The following is a 13,633-nucleotide window of genomic DNA, read 5'->3' as shown; positions in this document are numbered from 1 at the left end:
CCTCTCCAGCATTTATTGCTTGCAGATTTTTGGATCGCAGACATTCTGACTGGTGTGAAGTGGTACCTCATTGTGGTTTTGATTTGCATTTCTCTAATAATGAGTGATGTTGAGCATCTTTTCATGTGTTTGTTGGCCATCCGTATGTCTTCTTTGGAGAAATGTCTATTTAGTTCTTTGGCCCATTTTTTGATTGGGTCGTTTATTTTTCTGGAATTGAGCTGCAGGAGTTGCTTGTATATTTTTGAGATTAGTTGTTTGTCAGTTGCTTCATTTGCTATTATTTTCTCCCATTCGGAAGGCTGTCTTTTCACTTTGCTTATGTTTTCCTTTGTTGTGCAGAAGCTTTTAATTTTAATTAGATCCCATTTGTTTATTTTTGCTTTTATTTCCAGAATTCTGGGAGGTGGATCATAGAGGATCCTGCTGTGGTTTATGTCGGAGAGTGTTTTGCCTATGTCTTCTGTGTATTCTTGCCACCTCTTCTTAATATCTTCTGCTTCTGTTAGGTCCATACCATTTCTGTCCTTTATCGAGCCCATCTTTGCATGAAATGTTCCATGTTTTCCTTGAAATCCTTGAACATATTTATAATTAACTATTTTCAAATCTTTGTTGGCCAATTTCATTATCTCCATCCCTTTTGAGCTGATAAGCTGATGTTTTATTTGTTTATGACCACGTTTTCCTGCTTATTTATCTGTCTGGTAATTTTTTATTATATGTTGGACATTATGAATGTTGTTAAGAGTATTTTGCTGTCTTCTTCAATAGAGTACTGAGTTTTGTTTCAAGGGGCAGTTAATTTACTTAGAGATAAGCATGATCTTTTAAAAAGCCTTATTTTTAAGCTTAGTTGGGACAGATCTAAGGTAGCCCTGACTGGAGGGCTAGATTAGGTCTATATATAAGGCATGGCTTTTTTATTTCTACTGAATACTCAAGAGTATTCAACAAGATCTCTCTTGCTGTTTGGAACTCACAGATCTCCCAATCCAGACCTATATAACTCTCTGGTAGTTATTCAGCTCACAGTTCCGTGAGTTTTTTTATGTTTTGTTTTTTCCTGAAAGTTATATTTTGCCCTGTTTCATGGAGTCTTGCTCTGCACATGTGACGTTTAGGACTCAGCCTAAGTCCAATATTTAGAGTGTTTTCTCTCTGCACTGCTTCCTTTTCTCTGGTACCTTGTCATGCAAATTCCTGAGGAAGTAAAGTTCAATAACCCTGAACTATAATCTTTGTCTCCACAGTCCAAAAAGTACCTCCAGGCAGAAGGCTAGAGTGATTGGGGGGGGGGGTCATCTTATTTGTTTCTCTTCTTTCAAGGATCACAGTAAATTTCATACATTTTACCCAGTTTTAGAGTTATATTTCATCTAGTCTTATGGCAGGTACTCTAACTGGTATAGTTACTTTTATGGCAGTTGCTGTAACTGGTATAGTTGTTTATACCAGTTACTGTGTCATTGGTCAGAAGCACAAATCTCATTCTTTCGTATATTTATGCTCACATTTTCACACATTCCAAAAACAATACATGGTAGTATTTGTTAACCATTGGTATAGCAGGAAACTCAGAAAGTGGGATTTGAGAAGCCAGTGAAGGATGTTTTTGAAGAAAGGGAGTGATCTTTCTGTGTTCAGTACTGCTGAGGGGGTACACATGGATGTCATCAGTGATACACAGAGACGTGGCTCATTCATTTTAACTGCTGTATAAAATTCCATCACCTGAATAGAGAAAACTCACTTCTCTATCTCCTACCATTTAGGTGAACATTTGCAGTGAACGTTCTTGAACATGTCACTGATTTGAGTACATGTGGGCGAGTTTCTCTTTGAAACCTATCTAGGGGTGGGATTACTAGATCATTAACTAGTATAATTTCAGTTTGACAAAACAGTACCAGATTGCTTGGAAAAATAGCTGTTCCAGTGTCTGTTCCTACCTTCAGGGTTCAAGAGACCCCCATTGCTTCACACATTCACTGTTTGCTATTGTAGATTTTTAAATTCTTGCCAGTCTAAGGAATGAAAAGGTGTGTGATTGTTACTTCAATTCACCCTTTCCTAAATATTAGTGAAGTTGAGTGTCTTAACTATCTGGGTTTCCTCTCATGTGACCTGACTGGTAGTTTTCCATGGAGTTGTCTTTTTGGGGTAAGATTTCTTTCTATATTCTGGATACTAAAATCTTTGTCTATTAAATGCATTGCAAATACTTACTCCCAGTCTGGGATGTGTCTTACTTTGTACAGGTGAGAAACAAACATTTTTAACTTTGGTGAGTCAGGTCTGTTGGTTTATTTTGTGCTTTTTGTCTTATTTAACCAATCCTTCACAGTACTGAGATCATAAAGATACTTGTCTGTATTTTGTTTTTAGACTTTAAAATGCATTTATATAGATTAATACAAATGAAATTTATTCTCTGTGTGGCATGAGGTAGGATTTTTTTCCCCCTTGTTGGAAAAACCAAATGTCCTAACCTCGCCCGTGTTTTCTCACTGATCTGGACTCCCATTGCCATCACATCCAGGTTCTCACAGTGAGCTGGGTCTGTTTGGGGCTCTCTTTTCCTGTTATTCTGATCATATTGCCTCTTCTCTTAGCCATACCTGAAAGTTTTCATTATTGAACTTTAGAAAAAGTTTGATGTCTGGGAGGTTAAGTTGGGTAAAGGAGTGGGAAGCTTATTTGCTTTTTCACTTTGAAGTCATCGGTCTTTTAAACAACTGTCTATAATTATTCAAAACAGCACTGGCTGAACTTAGGAAAAATCCACTTGCTGCCCAGACCTTTCCAGGACCAATCAGTGGCGAGGGTGGCTTCACTTTTGTATGAAACTCTGGGCACTTTTACTTCTGCCTTTGCCCTCTCCCTGGCCTGCCAACTCTCACCTCTGGGTTTTTAGGTTGTGATGTCTCTGCACCAGGGGCTGCTATTGGGTCTTCCGGTATTTACATGCGGGCCTGCAGTGGGTGTTTTGCGACTGGGCGGCAGTACCTCTCCTGTTGGTTACTGCCAACCAGACCGCAGTGGCAGGCCTGACGGAGTCTGGGGTTTCCTGTTGCCTCACCGGTGCTGAGACCCTGGATTCCAAAAATAAATGCACGAAAAACCACTGTGACCTCACGGTCTGCGCTCGCAGGGTGCTCTGAGCGCCGGACCGTCTTCACCCCGGGGCCGGCCTAGCGGGGGCTCTGCTCCCCCGGAGACTGACGGACAGGCTGCCTGAGCACTCGCTGTCTGTCTCCCTTTTTCAGGCAGTCACCCGCAGGGCCAGGGTGGCTCCGGCCGAGAGGATGAGCAAGTTCTTGAAACACTTCACTGTCGTCGGGGACGACTACCACGCCTGGAACATCAACTACAAGAAGTGGGAGAATGAGGAGGAGGAGGAGGAAGAAGAGCAGCCGCCGCCCACTGCCGCCTCGGCCTCCGCCGAGGAGGGCAGAGCCACTGACCCCACCCCGGCCCCGGCCCCTGTGCCCAGGCCCCGCCTAGACTTCAGGACCACTTTGAGGAAGCTCTTCAGCGCCCACAGGTTTCAGGTAGGTGGGCAGAGGCCCAAAATGCCTCAGGTGGGGCAGAGCCATCAGCCCCGAGTCACGAGGTCAGGTGGGGGCCCATCGCTGTCACCAGTTCCTTCACTCCGCAGATGCCTACGCAGCACGGGTCCTGTGCAGGGCAGGTCCCCTGTTGTCAGGGGCAGAGTAAGTGCTAATGCAAAAGTCAATTGAAAATTCATCACCTGATGAATCCATTAAACAAAATGTGCTCCATCCCTACTGAGCTGCAGAGAGGAATGGAGCACTGACACGTGCTATAGTGTAGATGCCCCTTGACAACACGATCCTAAGTGGAAGAAGCTGGGCACAGAAGGCCACGTGTCTCACAATTCCATTAATGTGCAATGTCTTGAATGCATACATGCACAGAGACAGCAGAGTAGAGGGAATGGAAGGGGGAGTGACCGCTCAATGGATGTCGTTTCCGGTTGAGGTAATGAAAATGTTCTAGAACTAGATACAGTGATGGTTGAACAACCTTGTGAATGTCCTTAAGGCCTGTGAACTTTATGCCAACCGTAAAGGAGTAAAAATGTGAAGTTTTGCAATGTTAAATGTTAAGTTATGCAAAATTTACCCCCTACACACACAAAGGAAATGAAAGGATAAATTGGGAGGTGGGCGCAGTCTCTACTTTTCTGAAATGATGCTGAAAATATCTGCCTGGTGTAACCAACCCGCCACCAATCTCTAGGTGTGGTTATGGGGAGACCCCGAGAGGGAGACGCAGGCTTCAAAGAGTAGCAGAAGGAATAGGACTTACTACAGGGTTCAGGGTCAGTCCCAACATGAGTGGAGTCTGGCCAGCCCTGTCTGAACCCCATTCTGCCACCCCAGCATGGGTGAGCAGGTATCTGGAAGCATGTTCTGAGACCCAGCAGAAAGCGGGAGGCTCCTTGTCAGCCCAGTCTGTCAGTTCCCAGAATGGAACTCTTTGAGGGCCCCTGCTGCAGGTTACCCCCCTTCAACCATGATAACCCAGCTCCTCCCTGGAGCTGGTGTCCCTTCTGAAAGTAGAGAGAAGCAGCCCTTGCCTCTCCCATCACTGACTTTGTTCCAGAGTAAAAGAGAAGGAATTATTTTGGTCTTTTTTTTCCCACTCTCGTGTGACTTACAAAGCAGGCAACCCAGCACTCCTGGCAGCTCAGCACTTTGCTCTGTAGCTCTGACAGAAGAGGAAACGTGGTATTATGTTGTTGGGGTTGAAATCCCAAACCCTCAATTTCAGGAGCAGAAGGAAGGAGCCAGCTTCCTCCCAGCTGCAAGAGGAGCCCTGGGGAGGTCCCCCCTCTCCTGACTGGGCCCCCCAGGCCACATGGCTCTGGGGAAAAGCATAGGAGAGGTATTTATTCATTCACTCAGTGGTCACTTTTTAGCTTCTGCTATGCACCAGGGTCACAGCAGTGAGCGTGGTGGACACATCCCTGCCCTCACTTGCAGAGGATGGATGCTCCGTGGAGAGATGGGCATTCCAGAAACCAGACAGATGCTGGATACAAGTGGAGGGAAGCTCTCTTCAGGGAAACAGAGGCGGGTGGCTCTGAGAGATCCTCGGGGTGGGAGACCCAATCGAGGATGTGAGGCAGAGCAGGTGATACTTCACCTAACACCACGAGTCTGGGCAGGAGTGAGGTCTGTGGATGGGAAGGGAGGTGCTTCCCAGGCAGAGGGGCCATGTTTGCAAAGGGCCTGAGGGAGGAAAGAGTCTTAAGCATTGCAGAAATTGAGAAGGGTCCATGAGGCTTGTGTGTATCCAGTAGTGGGAACGGAGGCGCTGGAAGTCCCCCCTCCGGCAGTGGGCAGCATCAGAGTCTGAGTGTGCGGTGGGGAGGCAGCGACATGAGCAGTTTGGAGAGGAGCCCAGAGTGGAAGCAGAGAGGCTACCTCTGGGTAGGGAGTAAGGATTCAAGGGTTTGATCTCTGCAGATAGAATCCGCATACAAGAAGATTCTGGAATCCCCTCTCTTGGGTGCAGTCTCCACCTGTTCCCATGGTTTGAGGTGACCAAGGTGACATGATATATAGTTGACTGTTGTCACTTCTCACAGGATGGCACAACCAACCAAAGGAAAGAACTTGGGGTGAGTCAGGCCTCCGTGGTAGGCACAGACAGGCAGGGGAGCATGGCCAGGAAGGCCGGGAGGAGCCTCACTTTTATCACCTGCTGACCGTGGCCAGGCCGTCTGCTAAGCACACCTCACACTTTATCTGACTCGATGCTGCCATTGTCAGTCGGGGTGGAAAGTGCAGCAAAGTCCCATCTCCCCCGGAAGGACACTGAAGCTTGTTAGAGTTAACGCCAAGGCGCAGCAGAGCTGAGAGCTGCACCCAAGGTCCAGGCTAACAGGGGAGCCGGCTCAGGACTGGCCGCCCCACAGCCCGCTGCACCCTGCACCTCTGGGTGCTGCTGCTAGGGATGGCTGTCTTCCAGTGAGGATTTGGAATTAACCCACTTCCCTGAATTCTCAGCCTTTTTGCTTGTGATGTGGCTCCCCTCAGAACTTGTCCTGCCTTGTGGACTGGTGGATTCAGAGCCCTAGGGGTCAGTTCATAGAGGCCGGGGTTGGGACCCAGGCACTGTAGTTTTGTGACCTTGGGTCTGTCTCTCAATCACTTTTTAAAACTGAGGTGAAATTAAAATTAATTAAATCATTTTATGATCAAATTAATCATTGTAAAGTGGATAATTCAGTAGCATTTATTTAGTACATTCGCGATGTTGTGCAGCCGTCACCACTATCTAGTTCCAGAACACTTCCATCACCCCCAAAGAGACCCAGTACCCAGTAACCCCCAGTCCCCGACAAACCCTAATCTATCTTTTGCCTATACCGGGCATTTCACGGAAATGGAACCCTACCATGTATGTGATCTTTTGTGTTTGGCTTCTCTCACTTAGCATCATGCTTTCTAGGTTCATCCACACTGTAGCATCCGTCAGTGCTTCATTCCTTTTTACGGCTGAGTATCCGGTCTGTTTTTAATATCTCTGTGCCTTGCTTCTAGACTAGATGAGCTCTTAGATCCTTTTAGCTCCAACATGAAACCAAAGAGGGAGGGAGGGAGGGAGGAAAGAAGGAAAGATGCCGTCTGAGGCTTGAGTCTTCATTAAGCTACTGAATTCGGATTTGTGTGAATATCTCATTACAGAGCACTTTGCCATACAATTTTCAGCAATAAACCATGTCATCAAATACTTTAATTAGTGACATAATTGTTACAGGTCGAAATGGTAAAAAAAAGTTTAATAGTCCATTCTTTATAGGCCTGAACTGGTTCAATTGTGACCTGAAACTGCAGAAACTGCCAAGATAATGGCAGACTAATTCTCAGAGGTCAAGATCTATCTGCCTGACAGTGTAAGAGGCAAGGCCCCCGGGCTAGTAAGTGACAGTCCAGTATGTTCAAGGGAAGAAAGAGGTCACACAAGTGTCAAGGGGAAAAAGAGGAGCCCCCCACCTTGGGGTTCTTCCTGTTGCTGCCATTTCCACCACTCCCACCTCATCCCTGTGGTCTCCCCAGAGGCCATCACTTCCACCCCACCTTCACTATCCGATTCACCATCATCACTGCCTCCGTCACCATGACCACCCCTACCGCCATCGGTGAGACCACCCACTCACTTCACCCTGGTCCCTCCTCCAGCTCCCCGCTCCAGCAGGTCACAAATCCCACAAGATTGTCTTTCCCTCAGCAGCTCCTCTGTTTCCCAGGACACCCAGAACTCCCTGCCCCATCCCCCAAAGTGAGCACATGGGGTTGGGGTGGGCACCTCAGGTCTCCAGTCTGAAGCTGTTTGACGGGCACAGTGGACATCACCCTAACCCAGCTGCCTGGAGGAGGCGTCCCTAGAGATCCTCCCGCAACTTGGCTCTCTGAGGCTGGATGTTTTATTTATTGAGCCCTGGCAAGAGCAATTCCCAGAACTAGAAACACAAAAGCTTTAAAAAAACATTACTACTTATTTTTTGCCATCTAGGCATTAGCAGTTTGGTCCAAGAGATGCTGAGAAGCAGTGAACTTCCAAGTTAAGAGAAAGACCAGTGGTGACCGAGCGTCAGTCAGTGAGCTGCACGGAGGCTTTAGGAGAACAGGCATGGCCCCAGGCTGGAAGGAGGGGCTCCTGTGAGAGGAGCCGGCCCCCAGCAGGCCTCCTGCGAGGCGCTGGAGCTGCTGTGGGCAACTGGCCTCCCATCCTTGACCTCCAGGTGTTAACAGCCCTGAGAGATGGAAGGAAGGTCCCTGTTTAGGTCTCATGGTTTCTTGCTTCTTCCGTCGGTCCACAGGTTATCATCATCTGCCTGGTCGTCCTGGACGCCCTCCTGGTGCTTGCCGAGCTCGTTCTGGACCTGAGGATCATCCAGCCCGACAAGAATAACTATGCCCCCAGGGTAGTGTGTCCACAGCCCTTTAACACGGTTCCCTCTTTTTACCTGCACTGAGGCTGGGCAGAGGGGGCAGCACCCGCAGAGAATCAACCAGGGCTTCTCTGAGAGTAGTTTGATGGGGTGCTTTCAGTCAAAGAGCAGAGCACATGTCTTCCTTTCCCAGTTGTAGATATGAGTTCCTTACAAGCAGAAGACCTCAGGTCACTTGATGGCTTGCAGGCTTGCATCCTGAGCTGTCCAAGACACTGTCTGTCACTGATTCTCAAACCAGGAGAACGATTCCTTCCCATTCCCCAGAGGAGGACGGGCTGTTTGTCCTCCTGTCAACATGCTGACGTGGTCCCTGTGCTGGAGCCACTGGGGGGACACGCCCACCATTCATTCCCTGATTCACCGTTACTGCCTGGCCCATCCCGGACAGTCATCCAGAGGGCAGTGGGTGCATTCTGTGACCCTATCACCAGTAACTGGGAGGAGGCCAGGGGCTAAAAAAAATCTCCCCACACCCTTTGAAAAAAAATTCAGTGGACTGTGCATAAGTGTCTTTTCAACTGCCAAAAGGGCAGGAAGAAAACATTAAACCTCCTTCCTACTCGTGGCCCCTTTGACCAAGGCAGTCGTTAACGTTCTCTTCTGTGACACTTGAGTCCTCCCGTAGATGGGTAATCTTCTCTCCCTCTACTGTTTAATATAATCAGTAACTTAGCACCTATGCTCACTGTCTTGTGCCTTTTTTCTTTACTTTTTATTATGAAAAATGGCAAACATACATTTTTCTGTATTTGCTTTCTTTATATACATATCCACAAGCATGCCCATATATTTTGACCATTTGAAAGTCAGACATCATGACAGTTCATCGCTGAGTACTTCAACAATGCCTAAGAATGAGGTTTTTCTCCTATAGAACCATAATAGCATTATTATACCTAAAAAAGTTATAATTCCATAATATCTAATAACCAGTTTTCATTCAAATTTCCTCTTTCATAGCGCTTTTTTTTCCAAACTAGATTTCTGACATTATATTTGAGCTCTTTTAAAGTTAAATTCACTCAGTTGTGTCCAACTCTTTGTGCCCCAAGGACAATACAGTCCATGGAATTCTCTAGGCCAGAATACTGGAGTGGGTAGCTTTTTCCTTCTCCAGGGGATCTTCCCAACCCAGGGATCAAACCCAGGTCTCCCACATTGCAGGTGGATTCTTTACCATCTGAACCACCCTATTCCTTTATTCTGTTTCCTATACAACACAGGTTAGGTCAAGAGGCTTAAAAAGCAAGAGTTCTTCAAGGGTGGGCTATTTTTTATTTATTTTTAAATCTCATGGCACCTTGGGCCAGGGACCCACTATTAGTCTGCTCACTTGATTCAGGTTGTAAATGCTGAGCTGTTGCACTGTCCAGGGGCATTTTTCCCTTTGCAGTTGTAAATAATCCACATGGTGACACTTTAATGTCATACAAACTTCTTCCCCAGTTAGCATCCACTGATGATCATTGTGTGTGAGTCTGTGAACACACTGGCTTGCAAACCAGTGATTTCTAATAATGCCTTTCCTTCTACATTGACTAATCAGTATCCTTTTATCAGTTCAGTTCAGTTGCTCAATGTTGTCTGACTCTGCAACCCCATGGACTACAGCACGCCAGGCTTCCCTGTCCATCACCAACTCCCGGAGTTTACTCAAACTCTGTCCATTGAGTCAGTGATGCCATCCAACCATCTCATCCTCTGTTGTCCCCTTCTCCTCCTGCCTTCAACCTTTCCCAGCATCAGGGCCTTTTCAAATGAAGTCAGCTTTTTGCATCAGGTGGCCAAAATATTGGGAGTTTCAGCTTCAGCATCAGTCCTTCCAGTGAATACTCAGGACTGATCTCCTTTAGGGTGGACTGGTTGGATCTCCTTGCAGTCCAAGAGACTCTCAAGAGTCTTCTCCAACACCTCAGTTCAAAAGCATCAATTCTCTGGCGCTCAACTTTCTTTATAGTCCAACTCTCACATCCATACATGACTACTGGAAAAACCATAGCTTTGACGAGATAGATCTTTGTGGGCAAAGTAACGTCTCTGCTTTTTAATATACCGTCTAGGTTGGTCATAGCTTTTCTTCCAAGGAGCAAGCGTCTTTTAATTTCATGGCTGCAGTCACCATCTGCAGTGATTTTGGAGCCCTCCAAAATAAAGTCTGCCACTGTTTCCATTGTTTCCCCATCTATTTGCCATGAAGTGATGGGACCAGATGCCATGATCTTCGTTTTCTGAATGTTGAGTTTTAAGCACTTTTTCACTCTTTTTCACTTTCATCAAGAGGCTCTTTAGTTCTTCGCTTTCTGCTGTAAGGGTGGTGTCATCTGCATATCTGAGGTTATTGATATTTCTCCCGGCAATCTTGATTCCAGCTTGTGCTTCATCCAGCCTGGCATTTCGCATGATGTACTCTGCATATAAGCTGAATAAGCAGGGTGACAATATACAGCCTTGACGTACTCCTTTTCTTATTTGGAACCAGTCTGTTGTTCCATGTCAGGTTCTAACTATTGCTTCTTGACCTGAATACAGATTTCCCAGGAGGCAGGTCAGGTGGTCTTGTATTCCCATCTCTTTCAGAATTTTCCACAGTTTGTTGTGATCCACACAGTCAAAGGCTTTAGCATAGTCAATAAAGCAGAAGTAGATGTTTTTCTGGAACTTTCATGCTTTTTCAATGATCCAATGGATGTTGGCAGTTTGATCTCTGGTTCCTCTGCCTTTTCTAGATCCAGCTTGAACATCTGGAAATTCACAGTTCATGTACTGTTGAAGCCTGGCTTGGAGAATTTTGAGCATTACTCTACTAGCATGTGAGATGAGTGCAATTGTGTGGTAGTTTGAGCATTCTTTGGCATTGCCTTTCTTAGTGTGTATCACAAGAACACAGTCATTCTTTTCAGTGGTCAGTTTCAAATGGTCCCAGATTTGGTCACTGTGAGCCTCTTTGGGCCAGGATGATGTCTCAGCTCTCTTCATACTTTCCCTGCCCCAGAATGGAAATGGTTACTTTAGTAAAGACTAGTATTTATAAATCTAGATCTGGGAACTCTCTTCATTTATTATCCACCTTGGTGATCATTTCTAGTAAATACTTATGGATCAGCCTTGGTCTTTTGAACAACTGTGTAGTACTCCACGAGGAAGTACTGAAATGCTTTTAAAAGGACCCTAGTCTAATGAACATTTCTGTTGTTCTACAAATAATGAAGAAAATCGTCTGTTCTGCAAATGGTGCTGCAGTAAATATCCTTACTGTCTTTGTGCACATGTGAACTTAGCTGTATGATAAATTCCTAGCAATGTAGCCGCTGGGCCAGAGGGCATGGTGGATGTTTTCAGTTCTGCCATTGCCTCATTGCCCTTCAGGGAGCAATGTCTGTGCTGTTCCCAGCTACAGTCGGAGCCCGAAACCAGTGCCTGGAGCTGGCAGGAATGCGGGATTGGAAGGGAATGGATTCTCTCTGGTGACTGGGCAGGTACATTCAAAGCTGGCTCATCCGTGTGAACCAGCTCAGCCCGTGATCACCCTGTGTCTACACTCGTGTGTCTCCTTGTTCCCTTCAGGTGTTCCACTACATGAGCCTTGCTATACTGACCTTTTTCATGATGGAGATTTTCTTTAAAATATTTGTCTTCCGCTTGGAGTTCTTTCACCACAAGTTTGAAATCCTGGACGCCATCGTGGTGGTCATTTCCTTCATCCTTGACATCGTCCTCCTGTTCCGGGAGCATGAGTTCGAGGCTCTAGGACTGCTGATCCTGCTCCGGCTGTGGCGGGTGGCCCGGATCATCAATGGTATGTCCCCTGCACGCCTGAGCGAGGGAGCTGGGGTTGGGGGGTGGGACAGTGGGTAGAGCCTGGAAGGGGCGCGGAGCCCCCGGTCCTTCTCCTGGCAGCCAAGAGAAACATGAAATGGTCTGCTTTGGTGTCCCACTGCCACCTCTGTGGTTACAAATTGACACCAGCACATGTGCTCTGAGAGGAAGGGCCCTTCTCCTTTAGGCTCTATTTTCATGATTATTGAAAGATGTTAATAAAAAGGATTATAGACCAATCCCTGATCTGTTGCCAAAGTACTTTTGTTTCTTACGAGGTGTTTCCTCAAGAGTGTTTTATCAAACACCATCCCACCCTGGGAGGGAAGCCATCAGGGAGGGGAGCAAGGAAGCTGAGAAACACTGTACATTAGATTCTGCCGGCTTGGAGAAAATCACAGCATGAACGAGCATGATGAAGGCTCTGAGAACCATAGTTGTTTTCCAAGCTGACACTGGGAGGAAACACCACCTGTCAGCCTGCTGTAGACTCTGGCTCTGGAGAACACACCCGGGGAAACACTGCTTTCTCGGATTTTAGGCACAGGTCCTGTTTCTCACACACTCCCTGCTGGTGTGGGCAGCCTCTGTTTCAGAGCAGCTGTTTGTGTTGTGATTTGATGTGGACTCAGTGACTGGTCAGTGGTTCAGCTGTTAGTGAGTGCCCGTCCGTGGACCTGCCGCATCAGAATCACCCTCAGCGCTCTAAGTGGCGAGTCTGGGGCGGAGGAGCCCAGGCGGGGTTGTCTGTTCGTGAAGCACTCCCTGGCAATCGGTGTCCAGCAGGTTTGGGAATCCCTGGACTAGGGCCCAAGCCAATGGGCTGTGGGTGGTTGTCAGGAGACCAAGTGAGCAACAGTGAGGCCTGCTGGAGGCGGGCCTGTCCCCTGCCAGGCGCAGTGAGTCCCAAGGCACCTCCTGTGTTGGGTGCCACCCGGCAGGGTAAGGGCCTGTGCAGCGGCTCTGACGTGGGCTTTGGAACCTGCCAGTTCAGATCTAGTGATTTAGAGTAAAGCCTATTAAGAACATTTATTTGGGTTCTGTCAAAGGAAATAAAGGAAGCTTTTCAGATAATGTGGAAGATGCTTATGCCAACTGATTTTTTTTGGACAGAAACATACTGTGTGCAAAGGTTATGTGAGGTAGCCAGACTGTGACAGACTATAAATGACTCATGAACCAGCTACTACCCAGCACTCTTCACATCACACTGTTATAAGAAGTGTTCATTTTGTCTTAAAAAAAAAAAAAATGGCTGCAAGGTGGAGGACGACTAGCTACTGCCGATTATTACACTGCTATCAGATTTCAGCGTGACTGTACATAGGCTAAACCAGACTCGGTGGGACAGCCAGGAACACTGTGAACCAGGAATGGCTGCTTCCAGGCCTAGTGGGCACCACATACATGGGTGACAGTCCAGACTCGGTCAATCACACTTGGAAGGGGGCAGAATAGCCCCACTGCAGCACAGGCTTTAAGGCCTCATCCCCACTGTGGTGTGGGCATCAGGGAGCTCTGTCCCCACTGTGGTGTGGGCATTGGGGAGCTCTGTCCCCCCTGTGGTATGGGCATCAGGGAGCTCTGTCCCCCTTTGTGGTGTGGGCATCAGGGAGCTCTGTCCCCCCTGTGGTATGGGCATTGGGGAGCTCTGTCCCCACTGTGGTGTGGGCATTGGGGAGCTCTCTGTCCCCACTGTGGTGTGGGCATCAGGGAAGCTCTGTCCCCACTGTGGTATGGGCATCAGGGAGCTCTGTCCCCCTTTGTGGTGTGGGCCTCAGGGAGCTCTGTCCCCACTGTGGTGTGGGCATCAGGGAGCTCTGT

The 13,633-nt window shown here is 47.3% G+C and overlaps 1 protein-coding gene across 3 annotated transcripts in view; it reads left to right on the top strand.

The window, feature by feature from the left end:
- HVCN1 (hydrogen voltage gated channel 1) overlaps positions 1-13,633 on the top strand; it is a 33,084-nt gene that overhangs the window by 18,087 nt on the left and 1,364 nt on the right. For all 3 annotated transcript variants that reach the window (XM_040250734.1, XM_040250735.1, XM_040250736.1), the window contains 3 exons: positions 3,270-3,554; positions 7,859-7,963; positions 11,558-11,789. In XM_040250734.1, the coding sequence (XP_040106668.1) occupies positions 3,270-3,554; positions 7,859-7,963; positions 11,558-11,789 (622 nt within the window). The remainder of the gene's footprint in view (positions 1-3,269; positions 3,555-7,858; positions 7,964-11,557; positions 11,790-13,633) is intronic.

Source organism: Oryx dammah, unplaced genomic scaffold (genome assembly GCF_014754425.2).
Source record: "Oryx dammah isolate SB20612 unplaced genomic scaffold, SCBI_Odam_1.1 HiC_scaffold_12, whole genome shotgun sequence".
NCBI lineage: Eukaryota > Metazoa > Chordata > Mammalia > Artiodactyla > Bovidae > Oryx > Oryx dammah.
This window is presented reverse-complemented; position numbering and strand designations above follow the sequence as displayed.